The sequence below is a fragment of the Sander lucioperca genome, chromosome 9, assembly GCF_008315115.2.
Source record: "Sander lucioperca isolate FBNREF2018 chromosome 9, SLUC_FBN_1.2, whole genome shotgun sequence".
Classification (NCBI taxonomy): domain Eukaryota; kingdom Metazoa; phylum Chordata; class Actinopteri; order Perciformes; family Percidae; genus Sander; species Sander lucioperca.
Window position 1 is genome coordinate 34,449,162 of NC_050181.1, and position 14,120 is coordinate 34,463,281.

At 41.1% G+C, this 14,120-nt stretch overlaps 1 protein-coding gene across 3 annotated transcripts; it reads right to left on the reverse strand.

Moving 5' to 3' along the window:
* Nucleotides 1–122: 122 nt before the first annotated feature.
* Nucleotides 123–13,882, reverse strand: LOC116048822 (nucleolin-like). 3 transcript variants are annotated; one of them, XM_031298077.2, is made up of 16 exons: nucleotides 13,737–13,882; nucleotides 12,616–12,685; nucleotides 12,429–12,512; nucleotides 12,218–12,355; nucleotides 10,775–10,855; nucleotides 10,555–10,692; nucleotides 8,013–8,084; nucleotides 7,795–7,918; nucleotides 6,671–6,828; nucleotides 5,906–6,032; nucleotides 5,641–5,801; nucleotides 4,306–4,438; nucleotides 4,076–4,209; nucleotides 3,795–3,921; nucleotides 1,917–2,146; nucleotides 123–842 (listed from the first exon to the last, which is right to left on the reverse strand). In XM_031298077.2, the coding sequence occupies exons 1-16, from the start codon at nucleotides 13,749–13,751 to the stop codon at nucleotides 787–789; spliced, it is 1,848 nt and encodes a 615-aa protein (XP_031153937.1). In that variant the 5' UTR covers nucleotides 13,752–13,882; the 3' UTR covers nucleotides 123–786. The 3 variants fall into 3 exon arrangements, with proteins under 3 accessions (XP_031153937.1, XP_031153936.1, XP_031153935.1); XM_031298076.2 differs by having other exon boundaries at nucleotides 1,938–2,146; nucleotides 10,775–10,876; XM_031298075.2 differs by having other exon boundaries at nucleotides 10,775–10,876.
* Between the last annotated feature and the right edge of the window lie 238 nt (nucleotides 13,883–14,120).

Here is a 14,120-nt window from a genome sequence, read left to right on the forward strand (position 1 = left end):
AGATGTGAGCCGGGTTTTTATTTCAGACCAGTGGCAGAGTGACAGACTTGGCTGAGGCTTCACTGTGTCCTTAGATAACCTTTTTCTTCATCACAGAACAACAGAACTCAAGACACAGCTGCTGTGGTTTGAAAAGAGATTTATCTTCACATAAAAGGGTTCAATCTTAAATCAACTTTTTCACACAACAAAACTACATCATGTGATAACAAGTCAGGGTGCTTTCATACGTTTTCATAATAGTTATGAAGTTCATAGATTAAAGTACAAAATATGACTTTACAAAAAAATTACAAGGTGTCACAGTAGAGTTGTTCCGATACCGATATGGGGAAAGCCTCCAATACTGCCTAAAATGCTGGTATCGGTGAGTAAGCAAGTCTATGCAAGGATCCAATATCACATAATTTAGCCCCCCCCCCCCAAAAAAAAAAAGTAGTTTATTTATGTTCGTTTTCCGTTATGACTGCCTGTCAAACTAGATACTTAAATACGTTCTATGGCATTCATTCACTGAATGTATTTTTCATGTTTTACAAAGGGTTTAACCCGAGCCAGGCCATACAACATCGGATTGGTACTTGGTATCGGCCGATTCGCAAGTTCAGATATCGGAATCGGGAATGAAAAAAATAAAAATGGTATTGGAACATCTCTAGTCACATATCCTACAATCATGTAGGACTAGAACAACTGTACACATTTCCACACCCCCATTCAGCCAAACTCAAAAACTCTTGAGCTCGTACATGCTTGAAGGTCTGTCAATGAACAGGGACAACATTTCTATTTTATTTCTTCTTTAACAGCATCCTGTGGCGTGCCGGCTCCACGTCCTTTACCTGAAAAATAAATCAGTTTTATTTTTACTCAAAAACCATCAAATCAAACCAGTCAAGGACCAAAGTAAACAGTACACTCAAGGTGTAGACTAACTGACCCTTGCTGTTTATGGAATCCTACACAAATACAACATTTTAATTTAAAGAAAATACCCACATATAACCAGTTATCAAACATTGGACAGATAAGGGCAAAATATCAACAGCTGAATATTGCAAACCATATGCAAGGATGCTAAAAAACATTTCCAAAGAAAAGCTGCCAAAGAAGGTGCAATGCATTTATTAAAGCTGGATTCAATGATTTTTTTTAGGCAGCGCAACAAGCTGTAAACATTACAAATACACCACTACGTTAGCGAACTGCGTCTGTATGCTATTGTAAGACCGACACGGTTAAAATCAAATTTCTTTCTCATACTAATGACACATACGTTTGTTTGTGTGGAAAGCCCGCTTTTATTAAGCAACTGTAGGAAGGCATTCGGAAATGTCAACAGATGAGCGCATCAGCGCACACGGGGCAACAAGCGAACGTTAACACAGGCGCGCACCTACATAATAAGCTTTTTTAAATTTAAAATGTTCAATGCCTTATCGGGCTGATGTGACTGAGCCCAACTCGAACATCATTTCTAAATCTGTCCGAACCCGGCCCGGCCCGTCGGGTACCGTTGGGTCCGGCCACATCTGCTGTCCTCATGCCTCCTTGCACCGTGCCTATGGCACGTTCACGCAGATTAGCAGGGACCATGGGCATCTTTCTTTTGGTGTTTTTCAGAGTCAGTAGAAAGGTCTCTTTACTTTCCTAATTTTCTTTTAACTGTGACCTCCTACCGCCTTTAAGCTGTTATTGTCTTTTCGACCGTTCAACAGGTGCATGTTCATGGTTCATTAATTGTTCATGGTTCATTGAACAAGCATGGAAAACATTGTCTTAACAATGAAGATCTCTAAAGTTATTTAGATTTTTCCAAAAGTATCTTTAAAATACAGTGTCCTGAAAAAGGGGCGTTTCTTTTTTTGCTGAGTTTACGATGAGACTTCATTACGCCAGTTAAACTCAAAGGTTACCTCCTTGGTCGCCTCTTCCACCTTTGGCTTTACGCCGGCCTCTGCCGGCCTTCTGACCTGCAGGCTGTCCACTGGGTGCCAGGGGGAGCTTGGCGGGCCGTCCTGGACCTTTTACACCCTTGGCTTTTGCATAAGCCACAGTCACTTTGCTGCCATCTATCTCACAGTCCTCCATGGCTTCTTTGACAGCTTTGCAGGTGTCTTCACTCTCAAAGTCCACGAAACCAAACCTGAGAACATTTCAACGTGAGACAAGTCAGTGTGAAGTATATCGATACATTTAATCTTTAAGATGCGCCTTTATTTTGAAATTCCCACTACAATCTGTAATATTTTTTCATTAATTCATTCATTCAACCTTTTTTATCATTGAGGGGCAGCCCTCATTTACAATGACATCGATTTACAAAGACAAAGAAAACTACACAGAAAAGGAAGCAACGCCATAAAAAAAACAGACACCAAAGCTCTCCGAAATGCAAAAACAATTTGAAAAACAGATCAGGACAATCAGGATGCAAAAGAAATACAACTATGTAAAGCAAATGCAAGTAGAAGTCTGGAGGTCCAAAATCTATCTATCTATCTATCTATCTATCTATCTATCTATCTATCTATCTATCTATCTATCTATCTATCTATCTATCTATCTATCTGTATGTATGTATGTATGTATGTATATATATAATTAGTGCTGTCAAACGATTAAAATATTTAATCGTGATTAATCACATTAATGTCATAGTTATCTCGCAATTAATCGCACATTTTTATCTATTCTAAATGTCCCATGATTTCTTTTTGTTCCATTATTTTTTTTTTGTTAATGAATGTTCGGATGGTGAATGAATGAACACACAGCAACACAATCCCTTTTTTTCCTGTGTCTGACCATCTCAGCGCCACCTTTCCCTTTTCTTTTTTGGCTTTCCATCATCAGACTCACACAACAATGTTAACATAGACTTCCAAACGTGACAAAGAAAAAAAGAGGTGTTCGATAGCTTTACGTCATAGGCCGACCAGGGCTATGCCATTTGGGGAGGGGCAGCTCACTGATCCCCCTATATTTCTGATAATCCTGTACATGGTTGTGACTGTTAGTGCTTTCTGATTAACCTGTGTTTGTATTGAAATAAGAGGCTGCTGCGGCCCGCCGTAAGGGTTGAGCAGAGGCTGCACAGTTTGACCAGCGGGCAGCGCTGCCTGGCCGCGCAGCCGGGATCCGCGGCCGGGCAGCCGGCTGCGCGGCCAGGGCAGCTCGGCCGGGCAGCGGGCAGCGGTGTTGCTTGCAATGTATAACTATTATCAGACCGGCCCTCGCGGCCTTGAAACACTACCGGCCCACCGGGAAAAGTCCCGAATCTCCCGATTGCCACTTCGCCTCTGGCCAGCTCGCATGCCCAAACAAGTGTGTGCGGCGTGTTGTTTTGTTTCCCGTCTAGCTAGATCCGGTGTGGTGTTGTAGTTTTTCTAACGTTACTAGTTGTTGCAACAGCATGTGAAAAAACTACACACTTTGCTAGGCCAAAAAGAACGCGATAAAAAAAATTTACGCCGTTAAAATGGGTTTGCGTTAACGCCGTTAATAACGCATTTAACTGACAGCACTAATATATAGAGCACAGTCATACAAAGAATAATGTATATATAAATAAATGTAAGTGATTGTGTTAAATGGGCTTATGTATCGTCTTGTATCGGTCACAGGGCCCTGAACTGAATCCAATCAAAATTGTATCGTGGGAGACTTTGTGATATCAGTAAATATCGTATCGTTGTCCAAAGAATCTATAGATCGTATCGTGACAAAACATGTGGTTTACATCCCTACTTATTACAATTATGACAATAAAAATATTACTTTAGGCTACCCACCTTTTTGAAACTCCAGTCTCTTTATCTACAGCGACTCTTGCACTGAAAGCCCCTTCAAAAGCACCTTTCAGAGTCTCTGCAGTCGTCTTCTCGGCAAGGCCCATCACGATCAGGGTTTTAGATAGGACTGGGGGGGGGGGGGGGGGCAATTGTGGTATTACTGTTTTCATTACTCAAACTGACTTGAAACACATGAAATCGATGTTTTCCTATCTAATATAACTTTTGCCTGATAAAGCAGCCTATCAAACGACAGGTAACACATGAACAATCCCACACACCTTTTGCCTTCTCTGACTGTGCTCGCTTTTTGCAGAATTCCACCCTGATCTCCTTTTGTAAGATTTTCAGGTTTTGTGATGACTGCAAGGCCTTTTCAGCATCTGCCACCGCTGCAAACTCCACAAACGCAAACCTGCAGAGGGTGTATTTTGAGATTATTCAAATGCTTTTTTCATTGGGGGGGAAAAAAAAAAAAAAAAAGTAGGCCAGTGAGTGTACATGTGCTTACCCTATTGGTTTGCCTTGCTTTTTTGGTACTTGGATTCTAACAGCTTTCTGAAAAACTTTCTTTAGTTTTTTTTCATTCACATTGAAAGGCAAATTGCTCACAAATAAGCTGTCATTTGGAGGAGGCGCTGCAGCTGTGAGAGAGAAAAGAAATCTTTTGTCAGCACAGGTAAATGGGCGGTGATGGAGCAGTGGATATGACACATGCCTTTGGTGTGGGAGATCTGGGTTCGATTCCCACTGCGACACATCAACCAATGTGTCCCTGAGCAAGACACTTAACCCCTAGTTGCTCCAGAGGCGTACAACCTCTGACATATATAGAAATTGTAAGTCACTTTGGATAAAAGCGTCAGTTAGTAATGTCTAAATCGCTCAGTCCAGATTTAATTAATTGATGTTCAGATTTAAAAAAAAAAGAACAAACTTACTGGAATACTTCACTGCTAAAAAATATCATTTGTATATCAATTACTCACCATTACCTTGAATTCTTGTAATGTTATTACGTGTTTTAAATAAGGTTATAGCAAAAATGCAGTGTTTGGGAAGTACTGAGCATATAGTCTCGCCTTGCCAGGACTTCCTCCAAAGCGTTGCGGAGGAGGGTCTGGCTAGTCCACACGACATTACGGGATGAGAGAAAAACGTGCTCTGGTTGGTTGGCATTTCTTTAAACCAATCACAATCGTCTTGGGCGGCGCTAAGCACTGTACGGAGCCACGGTGCCACCGCAAAATAGCCTTGGTAAGGAACTTGTTTTGGTGCAACATGTGCATGTTCAAACGTTGTTTTAGTCGTGCAACAGAAAACTCAGATTGGACAGATAGTCTAGCTAGCTGTCTGGATTTACCCTGCAGAGATCTGAGGAGCAGTTAACCATAGTCCTCAGAAATCCACTGGAGTTTAGAACGCCAACACAAAGAAAGAGGAAGGTGAGGGGGACATCCGGGGGGATTTCCGGCGGCAACTGAACAATCCCGGAAATGAAACGTCGTCGATATAGACTACTGAGCATATGACTGGATGAATGAGACTTGGATTATGCTGCACGAGTTGTGTGAGAGTTTGTAAAAAGGATGTTGTGATATAGTGTTGCTGCTGTTAAAACGTGGCCCACTGTTACCTCAATTTATCTAGAATTTTTCTTTGCTTTTGGATTCCTCGTTCACCGTGGAGGCACGCAAGAAAAACTTCCAAGACTTCAAAGTAACACGAGATGAGTAATTGATATACGAATGACCATTTTTGGGGGTGAAGTATTCCTTTTATGGCTATAGTATCACGTCAGCTATTGACAGTAATTGTCTACACGTCCACCTTGGAAGTGGTTTACCTTCTGTCTTGTCTTTGTCGTCTTTAGCTTTGGGGACTTCAGGCACATTTCTTTCTCCGACACAGTCCACGATCAAAATCCGGCCTTGGATCTTTACTTCTTGTTTTCGCTGCCGTACTTTCTCAGCAATAGCTTTGTTTTGAAACTCCACAAAAGCGATGCTGTTGAAAAATAAGGAAATTACAAATATCCACTAAATGTGACTTTTTAGTTTCAAATAACCGTAACCATCACAGGTTAATGCAGGTTTTTATTAAACTCTCACCCTTTCTTTGGGCCTTCGGTTCCACCAGGAAACCTAACGGCAATGGCCTTGCCGAAGGTTTTCAGAATGTCTTCTTTTGTTGCGTTGTATGGGACGTTTTTCAGAAACAAACATCTGCTATCTTTGGCTGTGAAAAACACAGCAGACAGTCCTCAAGTCAGACATTCAATCTATATCACCCTCCCAGATCATCACATCATAAATCCATTATTTTAGCAGTTAATGAAGAAAAACCACACCCAAAAATCAATTACGGCAAAAAATGTATTTTGGTCAATATTGAAATCACGATTATTTAACATGATTACGTTAAGATGACTTTTGACAAGATGTTACATTTATTGGACTTAAAAACCAAATCAACAGTGAAAACACCTTGAACTGTGTAATTTCCCTTGATACTTTTTGAATTTCTTTGAAAAATACATTTAAAAAAAAAATTTTTTTTATTCAGAACACAAGACAAAATAAAAAAGAGTTTACTTGCAAAACGTAAGGTGCAAAAAAAAATAATGTTTTTCTCGATTATATTGTTTTTTTGTGATTGTTAGGAACCGAAATCGCGATCAAAATTCGATTAATTGCACAGCCCTAAACCCAAATGCACATTAGTTTTATAAACTCAATTCATTCAATAAACTCACTCATTCACAATGAATGCCCTCTGGTGGCTTAGACACACAAGTACTGCCGCTACGCCTGGATCTAAAATGGCAAGTAACAAAATGGAAATAAATGTGTAATAAAACAATTTAGTTGAGTTACCCTTTTTGTCCTCCGCTGGAGCTTTAATCTTCACCGTGTCTGAACTTTTGACCTTTGCTTTGGCGATCTTCATTGGCTTCTCATCCATCATTTCTCCGTTTAACGTCAAGCCTTTGGTTAGGTCCATCTCGGAGGCCAAATCTACAAATGCATGTTTTCTACAACAGCAAAACAATACTTTTGAGTTAATTTAGTATTTTTAGTAGGAGCAATACTAATACATCAGTGGATGAAACAAACAATATATAAGGCTACATTCAGACTGCAGGCACAAGTGGCCCAAATCAGATTTTTTTTGGGGTCAAGTGACCAGGTCAGACTTCTTCAGAAGTAGTGTGAACACTCAAATCTAGCCCAGATCTGATTTTTTCAAATCAGATTCAGGCCACTTCCATATGTGGTCCTGAATCAGATCGGATCACATAAAAGGCGTCAGGGGTCTGCGGCGATGTCGGCATCCCACCCGACCCATCTTGAAACACGGACCAAGGAGTCTAACGCGTGCGCGAGTCAGAGGGTGGCGCAATGAGGCGAGGGCCGGCATGCGCACGCTAAGGTAGGATCCTGGTCCCTCTGGGTCGGGTACACCACCGACCCGTCTCGCCCGCACCGTCGGGAAGATGGAGCGTGAGATAGGACCCAAAAGATGGTGAACTATGCCTGGGCACGGCGAAGCCAGAGGAAACTCTGGTGGAGGCCCGTAGCGGTCCTGACGTGCAAATCGGTCGTCCAGTCACACAGACCTCTGTAGTGAATTTGCAGCCATAACCCCGCAAAAGGCATTCTTCTCCTCCTCAGCACCTGCCCATTAATGTTACGGCTGCAATTACACAAACATTTTGAAATAAAAGCGAAAATGCTTACTTCCTCCTTAACCTCCCTAACTTTAGTGCAACAGCGTGCTGCGTCTGATTGCTTTTTTGCGCATGCGGGTCAGTTCGAAACCACAAACAGTTCACACTGCAATCTGATATAGGCTACCTTTTAAAAGGTAATGTGAACAGACAAACAAAAAAATCGGATCTGAGCCAAAAATCTGAATTTAGCATTAAGACTTGCGGTGTGAACGTAGCCAAATGCACCTACTGAAGGGTTTCCTGCCCAAAGTTAAACAGCATACTCACTTGGACCGGTCTAATCTGATGTCTTGAACCAGGAGACTTTGTTTCATTAAGTAGTTTGCTAAGGAAGCTTTGATTTCATCAAATGTTTTGGTGTTGTTCAGGTTGCCAACATAAAGACAGAAACCTGCAATAAAAAAAAGAAGACAGAGACATGCGTAAGAGCAAGAATATTAGGCACGTTGCAGAACAGGGCATTTAGCTGTGTTTTGAGTTCATACCATCATTGATGCGCTTCGTTTTCTTTGATGGGGAGGTCTCAACAGCAGCACATGCCTTCCGCTTCCCTTTTACTGCAACCGAATAGAAAATGTTAGAACTACGGCACTAAATAAAGGGAGTACAAATAGCAGACTGTGTGTAGCATGTATTTCTCCTCATTATTTTGGTTCTACACACCTGTCACTAAGACTTTATGAACTTTTTCTTTTCTTTTTTTACAGTTTCAAGAGATAAGATATCAAGTGTAATCTACCACATTGATCTGGGTCTCTGACATTCATTTCCCGAAGATCAGGTAAACACTGCCTCACAAACTGTCTACAAGCAGTTTAGATGACGTTTTATCAAATTATAGAAGAGGTGAAAGCTGTTCTTAGTTTTACAGCTTTTGGTTTAAATAAAGTGATGGACTTCATAGTGTCCAAAGGCTGCCGTGTATGAAAGACTCACTTTCAAGTACATTTTGGTAAAACATTGAAAGCCACAGCGCATACTGCATATTTTTATTGACCGTTCAGAGTTTCACATTTTAAGTGTGTTGCTTAAGTGCCACAATCAGGAAACCTATCCCCATGTAATGCAGTCTGGTCACCAGACTGCTGTGATTTTTTTTTTTGTGAGTAGGACAAGTGAAAAGAACAACAGACAGAAAATACTTGAAACTTGACATAGCTTCAGGGCTCGACATTAAGGCTTGTCCACTTGTCCGAGACAAGTGGATTTTTTGTAGGAAGTGGAAGAGAAAGTTACTTGCCCCACTGGACAAGTTCAAACTCAAACAAAATAAAATGCCATGTTACTTCACGTTATGTGCCACTCATTACGTCTATTTTACCGATTTGAAACAAATACATTTTTTTCCCCACAATCCGTTGAACCCGCGTCCAACTCAGAATTATTTGATTGGCCAATCAGGAGTCGGGCCAAGTAATAATCGGCCGCAGTTTAAACATACATTGTTACCTGCCTGAGAAGAACAGTGGTGGAGACCGGCCAAGTGCCAGGGAAAGCACCAAGAACAATTAACCTTACAACAACAGCACCATACGAGTTAAAAAGGGAAAGAATATCTGGGAACAGCTGGAGAGATGAATTCGACTGGGTGCGTTATGAAGAAGGAGTAATGTTCTGCGGCGTCTGCCGGGGGCAACCCCACTTGGCTGACAAGTAAGTGACGTTAGCTAGCGTCGGCAGCTGTGCACCTGGCAAGCAATAGCAGCATTTGTATCGGTTGTGTACGTATGTACATAGTTAAATATCAGCTAATATTCAGGTAGGTTTGAAAGGTTTGTTTCTACTGTTTCAACTGAATTGTATTGATGTTGATAGTGTTTGGATGCTTTTAACGGTTTGTTCGAATTCTGCAAAAGATATCGTTAAATATATATCGCTAAAAGAAGCACACATTGGCTTTTGCCGCTGGCCACTCACCCTCTCACCCTGAGGACCAGAGACAGAGAGCAGCGGAGCTTTGGCAGCTACAATGTGGCATACACCTCAGACCCACAAAAATGGGCAAAGTTGCATTACTTTGGACTGTCTTTGACTTTGAATAAACAAACGACAATTCCCGAATTTAAGGACGTATCAGAATCCCACACATGCAAAGCACAACCACACAACAAGTGCAGACAGAGCGTGATGCCACTTATAGGCAGGCTATTTATCTTATAAAGCGAGACGTATCTGTATATATGTGTGTCCGTGTTTGGGTGGAAGGTAACCTGCACATCAGCACCACATGCAGAATGCTTTAGAACAGCGGGGGGGGGGGTGACTCTTTTCCTGCTATTGTATTAAATTAAATTAAATTGCTGTGAGCTGACAGAACATAACGTAGCCTAATCTTGGAGATTATTCCTTCACATAGCGGTGCAATGCGAGAAAATCTCAGAGTTGAACCAGGCAGATACATCAGTTTTCATCAGACTCACCCTGGGTCCGGTTAATTAAGTCGCCAAAATAACTCCCCTACTTCCCCGTTAACCGTCAAGCCACTAAACCTGTATGAAAATGAACACCTCTGCTGAAATGTTAATTTCGTTAACGATCCGACAGAAGACAACACCGTCTCTCTCTCTCTCTGCGCACACCCACACACGGTCCAGTTCTGGTGGTTGATGAACGCAGATGTGCTGATTAGCGTTCATAACAGTCCAGGGGGGTAGCGCACTGCCATGAGTCCATGACGCTAACGTCTGATTACTGTCTGATATTTTGTGATTACATTAATTAAAAGAGAGTATTATATTTCGAACATATTCAAGCGCGAATGAGAACCGTTTGGAGGGGGATGCCAGGTTGTGCAAAAAAAAAAAAACAACGAATATTCGAATGTCAAATTTTCAAATCGAATACCAACCCACCGAACGAATATTCAAATATTCGGGTCCAGCCCTACCAGACAAGTGACTTTTGTGCATGGACAAGTGAAACGTAAATGTACTTGTCCAAAGGACAAGTGCCTCAAAAAGTTAATGTCAAGCCCTGCAGCTGTTTTATCGTTGACTTGTCATTATCAACTCTTGGAAACAGCCCTACCTGTTGTTTTTTCAACAGTCATCTGTTCACCTCCATTGGCTTCCTTATTTGCATCTTTGCTCTGTCCCTCCTCATTCTCCTTGTCCCAGGTTACAGTTACTGTAGCTGTACTTCCAGCCACGATGTCCATCTGAGATTCTAAAGAGGAAGCTCCGTTACCGGCACCGCTCAGAATTTCACCGATAGACAAATTTGTGTGTCGTCGTCGTATTTACAGTACCTCCAGATTCCTGCATCTCTTGCTCCATCTTTGTCTCTGCACTCTCACTGGGAGCGTCCTCTGTGGAGCCGACTGCATCAGCTGAAGAGATGATCGGGTGTTCTGGCAAAAACAGTCATGATTTGATTTAAAGACACTTTTTTTGCAGCTTTGATTTAAGCTTAAAGATCTCACTTAAAGATTTCTCTCTGGATTGAGTGTTTTGATACTTTCACAGTATTTATATAGAACCTCGACCTGCTTTATATTCAAAAGAGACATGGAAATCTCAACTTACAATATGGGACATTTAAAGGACAAACCCGGCGCAAAATGAACCTAGGGGTTAATAACACGTTTACCGAGTCGACCGTTCTCTGAGATATGTTTTCATGCTAATCGAATGTGACCAGTTTTATTGCAAACCGCTAATTAGCTTATAAGGCTAGTTGTCGGGCACAGGTAAAGTAAAAAGAAATCGCTATTTCTATACCACAAGGCTCAAAATAGCACCACACTTCGACGGTAGCATAATGAGGGTCCCTACATGTAAACCGAAGCATTGAGAACATTGTAAGTGTACAGACAGTTTATTAAAAAGATTCTAAAGACAGTACCGTTCACGAATACAGGCACCATCTTGGGAAAACAGTCACGACCAGTCGAATGACGAACGCCGTTCTTGTTACTGGTTGCACGATGTTCGTCGTTCAACTGGTCATGACTGTTTTCCCAAAATGGCGCCCCCATGTATATGTGAACGGTACTGTCGTTCTAAACTATCTTTTTAATAAACGGTCTGTACACTTACAATGTTCTCAATGCTTCGGTTTACATGTAGGGACCCTCATTATGCTACAGTGGAAGTGTGGTGCTATTTTGAGCCTTGTTAGTGGTGTAGAAATAGAGATTTCTTTTTACTTTACCCGTGCCCCGACAACTAGCTTTAGAAGCTAATTAGCGGTTTGCGCTAAAACTGGTCACATTCAATTAGCATGAAAACATATCCCAGAGAACGGTCGACTCGGTAAACATGTGTTATTAACCCCTAGGTTCCTTTTGAGCCGGAATTGTCCTTTTAGATAGATTTAACAATGGGTGACTCATATTCAATTAAAGACTAACATAACACCTTCGACTTAAATGACAAGAAACACATTTGATTAGGAAAAATGACAGAGTTATTCATTACATTATTAAAGACATGCTGTAATTCAGCATGTTTGTTATGAATCTGTTTAAAGTTCAAGTGAAAATATGGCCTGCAACAGAAGCAATAACTACTATTTACAAAACTAGTAGCATCTTTAAGATTCAAAACATGAAGACTAACTTTACACCTGCAGAGTTAATGATGAATATTTTCAGTGGAGGACAAATCTTCCATTTCTTAAAAAAAAAAAAGAAGAAAAAAATAGAAAAGGTGATGCAATAGTAACTTATGATTCTGGTAAACAACCTTACCACTATCCATCATCTGATCACTTGCATTAGTCCTGTTTTCTGCATCCTCTACTTCTCCATCCTCATTCTTCTCGTCCCAGGATACAGCCACTGTGGTCGCACTTCCTTTTACTTCAATGACAGTGTCCATCTGAGAATCTAAAGAGGCAGCTTTGTTACTGGCACAGTTCAGAAGTTCAATCAGACATCATGTGTAATGAGTCTGCCGTACCTTGTTCATCTTGGTCCTTCCTGGGAGCATCCTCCTCTGTTACCACTATTTGTCTGCTCAAAGATACAGTCTCGGTCTGTCCTTCTGAAACAATAATATGTTGAATGACTTGATGTTATTGTCATTATTACGTCCAAACAATCATGTTTATTGGAATTTCCCACTGATTTTAAAAGAAATGACTTGCCAACACTGTCCTCGTTTTCTTCAACTTCAGTGGTGACAACTTTGCTTAGTCTTTTACTACGTCTTGTCGCCTGAAAGAGACACAAACACATGAATCAAATTATGACCCTGTGGTGGCCTAAAAGAAGCGAGCTTGTGGAGGAGGTCGCCGGTTCAACAGGATAAAAAATCTGGGTGGGGTGTGTCAGGCTGACGTTTAAGGCAATGAACTGATAGGAACTCAAACCTAGTGCAATCCTCCCAGGCTGTGGTGTTGACGGGTTAATTATAAAGAAGGAAATACACAAGTATGCAATTGCAGCAAACAGGGAGAGGCTGTATTTTGTGACCAGAGCAGTCCTCATTCGTTCACTTCTCTTTTTGAGCCTCATCATGTGTCTTTCTCCTTTTAGGTTCGTCAAGCAGTAGCTGAAGGTAACTGCTGCTTTGGAACAATAGACACCTGGCTCCTGTTCAAACTCACCAAAGGTGGATGTGACATTTTATATGTGAAGCTCGTGCGAATGATGTCTTCCTATGAGCACAATTTGTTTTGAGAACAGTACAGTAATATATCATTTGTCCAGTGAATTGCATTTCACACAGTCTGGATTTTAAGACCTAAGCCCTATTCGCACAGGGCTAGTATTACCTGTGCACCTCTAGTACTTAGTAATAATTACAGAGGTCGTCTGTGTTCTTAATCCCGTGCCATCTGCCAAAGCTGCCTTCAAGCAAAAAATATTTCCAATTTTGATTCATTTGTCAATAAGTCCTAAACATGTATCATCATCCAAACCCCCAAAATATATTATTAATATATTACTTCGTATTATGCACACATTCATGTTTACAATACGCTTATTTATTTGCAATCGTCGACTTTGTCAATCAACTAATATTTAAGACTTAAAGTTAAATTCAAACACGTTACTTAGTTCCCACTTTAAAACAAACTGACAGGTTGTCCAGTAGAACTCATGTGTTTACTACCAGCTACCTAACTGTAAGCTAACGGTAGTTAATTTGTAGCTAACAGAACACGACCGAACAACAGTTAGCTAGCTTACGGTTAGTATTCTAACGTTACTTAGTGCACGTTGAAGCCTGGTTAAAATAAATAGAAAGGAACGTTATTCTTACGTCTGTCTTCGCCATATTTTCTGTTACAACGGCACACGATCACAGGGTGGTACGTACGGCTAGTAGTCGTAGCCGGTAAATGCACGTGTGTGTTGAGCTAAAAAAAAAACATCCACATGCGACACTACGCACTGCGCATGCGTTTGCTGTACTACGGGTGCTCACACGTATTTCAGCTTTATGCGATTCAATCATAGACTGTAAATATTTGGATTCAACTGGATTCAACGACAACAACTTTCGAAATCTCCCCGTCACAGACACTTCAGTATATAAGGATTTTTTTTTGCAATGGTAAAACTGGGGCAAGGCCTTTTTTTAAAGGGGACCCCTGACATCTCACCCAAGATATTTTAATGAAAATCTGTTCTATGGGTAGGCTAC

Bases quoted from the DNA above. Each gene is read 5' to 3' on its own strand.
- LOC116048822 (XM_031298075.2), bottom strand. The intron at 10,877-12,217 runs GTAAGGTTGTTT...TGTTTTTGCCAG, and splicing joins TGATCAGATGATGGATAGTG to AACACCCGATCATCTCTTCA. The intron at 6,033-6,670 runs GTAACTCAACTA...TGTTTTTCACAG, and splicing joins TCCAGCGGAGGACAAAAAGG to CCAAAGATAGCAGATGTTTG.